This window comes from Sphaeroforma arctica (genome assembly GCF_001186125.1).
Source record: "Sphaeroforma arctica JP610 unplaced genomic scaffold supercont1.196, whole genome shotgun sequence".
Lineage (NCBI taxonomy): Eukaryota > Ichthyosporea > Ichthyophonida > Sphaeroforma > Sphaeroforma arctica.
Window position 1 is genome coordinate 43,960 of NW_014040362.1, and position 4,759 is coordinate 48,718.

Genomic DNA, 4,759 nt, shown 5'->3' on the forward strand with positions numbered 1-4,759 from the left:
ATTGTCACCGTCGCGTGTTTATTTTTAAGTCAACTTTTGTTTGCCTGTTTCTGTGCACCGAAAGTGAACCAGCGTCAATTTTACTGTAGTGCTTGGTTACGTTGTCCTCTGGCTTTGCTCAGATGGTACCGAAGCTTCATTTATGTATACAGTTGCAGAAAAATACGCGGCTTGCATGAATCAGACAACTGCGTGTATGTATATTTGTAAACGACTGCTAACCAGACATACACTCCTTATATAACATGTTGTATCCTCGTCTATGTTTATCTGCATGTTTGCATGTGTGTGGTAAGTGTCGATCAAGTGTTGTATGAATTTATTCGAGATTAGTTACGGTTCATGTGTACGCTGTGCTCATCTTACTGCGCATATCCGTTAATCTGTACATCTTTGGCAACCTATTCACCATGTATGACCCTCTGATGATGTCCAATATAAGAATTGTCCTTTGAACTTTAACATGCGATGTGCATGTATCAGTCAAATTTTGTTTTATTGGCTATAATTAGATAGGGTAGTCGTACGTTATTACCTTTATAAGCATTCATTTCTCTTTCAGTATATATTTATGTCATTCTAGCTTCATTCTTTCTGTATATATTTTGTCAATTCTAGTTTTATTTCTCTTTCTGTATATATTTAAGTACAATTCTAGTGTATGCACAACATGTGCACAATGGAAGTCATGTGTGTGTTCTGTTTAATCGTCTTCAATATATTGGTATATAATCTGTACCTACGAATGTTGCATAGAAAAGTACATTTGCATCTATTGATATAGAAATTGATGAAGAATTCGGTGTACTTGCATGTATTTCACTATCTATAGTTGTCCATGTATATGCATATGCACCCACGCAGCCTATTTGCCTTATGAAGTTCATTATCTATATATATTCGTAATTTCACAGCTGGTATCTCAATTTATGTACGTGTCATAGCATGCCCGTTTCATACTTACAAAGACTTTCAAGGTTGCTGAGCGTACCTACACGCGAACACAACTTTAAGTGGTATTTGTTGGTCAATTGATATTTACAAACTCTTAGACAATAAAGTCAAGGCTGGACCGGAAGTATATGTATATATCTCTATATATACTAAATAATAGATTTTCTCGTAATTATAATATATTTGTATGTGTGTGTATATAGATGTATATATACATATATATATATGTGTGTGTGTGTGTGTGTGTATACATACATAAATACATACATATACATTATTATATTCTTATATTCTTATTATTTTTTTATATTATATTAATATATATGATTATATATATACTATGATATTTAGGGCTGTGCCTGTATTATATATGCATATATTACATATATATATATACAAATATATATATGTGTGTGTGTGTGTGTTTATATCGAGAATTCGGTTTTGTGGTTTTGTCTCTAGCTCAGATACTCAATCTACCACACCTACCTCTACTTTTGCTCTCAGATGTGGCAGTGTTACAGAAGTTCAACATGAGGCAACGACGCATGCTACGCGGGCACTTGGCCAAGATCTATGCCATACACTGGTCAGAAGACAGCCGGCACCTAGTGAGCGCATCACAAGATGGCAAGCTGATAGTCTGGGACGCGTACTCCGAGAATAAGGTGAGCATCTTCCTTGGCTACTCCCTCGCAAAGGCTGGGCGTGTGGGGCCTAGTTCACGTATATTCAGACGTAGACTGTGTTGGATCCTATACTCTGTGGTGTTTCGTATTTAGTGGGAATCCGTCCGGTGTAATTTGAAACCCCCAGATTGCATATCAAATGGGTGTATGTGCGAATGAAACATGTCATGTCCAGTAGTGTGCAGAGTACGCATGTAGTCATGTGGCGTTAGGTTCATAGTGCGGGTTCTGTGCTTTTGCCACCGCCCCGATATAGGATCAGATGATCGCGTCGGAGTTGGTTCGCACATATGCCGTACACATAAGTGTACTTAATATATATGCATGCGCGAGAATAGATGGGTAAAATCGCGTGTGTAGCATTTCAATCGTCTCGTGAGCTCGAATACACCACTGATTTGCTTTCGTGGTATCCTAAACACATACGCACATGTGTAGTACTCACATACACACTCCTGAAGTTCTCATGTGCTGTCGGTTGCGAACGGGTTTTGACGAGGTTTTTGTTGCACTTCGCTAATAAAACTTTCGCGATTTTCAATAGCTGCGCACATCAGAACATATACACATATCATATTTATTTGTGTGTGTGTACGTTTGTGTTTGTGTTTGTGTTTGTGTTTGTTCGGATGCGTGTATACTGGCCTGTCTTCGGTGCCTCTGTGCCTGTATATTCGACTTCCTGCACGAATGTCATCTCACTTCCCGCATCGCTCCTACCAGGTGCATGCTATCCCCCTTCGGTCGTCGTGGGTCATGACTTGCGCATACTCCCCGTCAGGAGGAATGGTGGCTTGTGGAGGACTGGACAATCTGTGCTCTATCTACAACCTAAGAGCAAAGGAAGGGCCCTCGCGCGTCAGTCGTGAACTGAGCTACCACAAGGGTTACCTTTCCTGCTGCCGCTTCCTTAAGTATGTGTGCATGTAGAAATGTACATGCACCCTCGAGTATGTGTATATTTGTGTGTAGTTCATGGTAGGGTGTACTGGGCACACGTCATTGTAGTTCAGCACGAGGTTTTAAACCTCCCAAAACTCTAAACCAACAGGCGTACTACTGCCCCGTAGGGACCCGATTATAATGTGTATCGTTCTTTGTAGTCGTGTTTTTTGGTTGTTTTTTTTTGGTATTGTATGTGGTTGTTTCCGTAATACTGACCAGCTCAACGTATATTGGCATATTTCGACACTTGTATGTCCATTTTAATGCCACATTCGAATTAATCTTTGCGCGAGTGTGAGCGAATAAGGCCAGGATTTGATGGAAGCGGGTCTTGCCTTTTTTAAGACACTCTGCGCAACCCCCACTTTACTACCTACGCCAAACTCCACACACATATGCACACACACACACACACACACACATACAATACTGAATTATCGACATATGACACTCAATTGAAATAATTATCCGAGCGTATGTATAGCGTGAAGCGATTCTTCGAAATATACAATAAGATCATATATTGTTTGAGACCACCGTTGTCACTGCTCGCTCAGACCAGTTGTATTGTATCACTTCCTTTCGATATCACATTCCTGACAGACTACCACCCGCACATTCACAGTGACAAGGAAATATTGACGTCGTCAGGTGACATGACCTGTGCTCTTTGGGACATTGAGAGTGGACAACTGAAGTCACAATTCAAGGGCCACACAGGAGATGTCATGTACATCTCACTCGACTCAGATCCCAACACCTTCTACTCCGGAGCTTGCGACGCGCAGGGTATGTTTCACTTTCGCCAGGAGCTAGACTGAAAGTGTATTGCTTGGGATTGGCACCGCCCACTTTGTACTGAAATTGATTTGAAATTTGCACTTAACTTCATAAGTTTTTCGGGCACGCGAATTCCGATGTATCTAGTATCGGGGTGTATGTGAATGGTTATTGCGGTACGAACATTCGATCATCGGTACACTCTGATGAGCTGTTGGGTGTGGTCTAAATCCTCCATCACTGCCCAAGTTTCTCCAAGAGCATGTGTAAGAGTAAGGGGTGTGCTATATCTTGTCGAATAGTCTCAAGCATTTCATGAGCTGTAAATAGGATGTATCGAATTCCGCCAAGGGACTCTAAAACTATACGAGCGATTCGACTATGATTTAATTGTGGTTCCTATTTGTCTTTCTGATTTGTCTCTGTATTTTCACTGGCGTTCTCCATAATCTATTTAATGAAAAAAATATGTTAAATACGAACTAGTGATTACAAACATAACCAGCTTCCGGACAAATACCCATATGCCGCGTATGCTCACCCATACGCAGCACCAAATCGCGAATACGCACGAACGCAAACTCGCGTATATGCACTATTCCTCAAAACACTCACCTGAATCCCTTCTTTCCGTCACTTCAGCCAAACGCTGGGATCTTCGTGCAGGCAAGTGTGTGCAGACCTTCACGGGCCATGAATCGGATATCAACACCATCGCGTCCTTCCCGGGCGGCAATGCATTCCTGACGGGTTCGGATGATGCGAGCTGTCGGTTATACGATGTGCGCGCAGACGCCGAGGTGGCATGCTATGTGGATGAGTCCAACCTGTGTGGTATGTTGATTGACGCACCGTTCAATGCACACACGTGTTTTCTAATCGTCTGCTTGTCCCTGTTTGAGTTTCGTTATGAGAATTGACGCGTATGTTCCATTTTCATCTCGGTGGTTATGTCTAGACGGGAGATTGTTTAGACCCCACGGCGATTTGGGGAGTTCCTCTCACTTGTTCGGAGTAATTGCTATCTTACTGTGTGAAAATTCGCCGTGATGCTCAGAAGAATTATATATTTCTCAAGGTTCAGGTTAATTTGGCTGGCTGGTGTATTAATCGCTCGTTTACTTGGACTATAGGTGTGACTGCGGTAGCATTCTCCAAATCTGGACGATTGGTGTTTGCAGGATATGATAGTTGCAATTTTGAGGTGTGGGACACACTCAAGACGATTAAGACGGCACAGATCAAGGCACACGAGCGAAGGTATGTACAAATCTTGATAGGCGGTAATGTGCATTATCTAGAAGCGAAATGATTGATTGTGGCATTGTTTGTGTGTGTATGTCTGAGTACGTCAGGAGGGGATCGGTAACTGTTGAGGAGCAATTAAAAGG

General features: G+C 41.8%; 1 protein-coding gene across 1 annotated transcript in view; it reads left to right on the forward strand.

The window, feature by feature from the left end:
* SARC_03727 (guanine nucleotide-binding protein subunit beta-1) overlaps positions 1–4,759 on the forward strand; it is a gene marked incomplete at its 5' end in the record, with an annotated part of 6,739 nt that overhangs the window by 582 nt on the left and 1,398 nt on the right. The window contains 5 exons of the mRNA XM_014302467.1: positions 1,462–1,622; positions 2,367–2,557; positions 3,214–3,377; positions 4,011–4,202; positions 4,502–4,628. Coding sequence (XP_014157942.1) covers positions 1,462–1,622; positions 2,367–2,557; positions 3,214–3,377; positions 4,011–4,202; positions 4,502–4,628 — 835 coding nt within the window. The remainder of the gene's footprint in view (positions 1–1,461; positions 1,623–2,366; positions 2,558–3,213; positions 3,378–4,010; positions 4,203–4,501; positions 4,629–4,759) is intronic.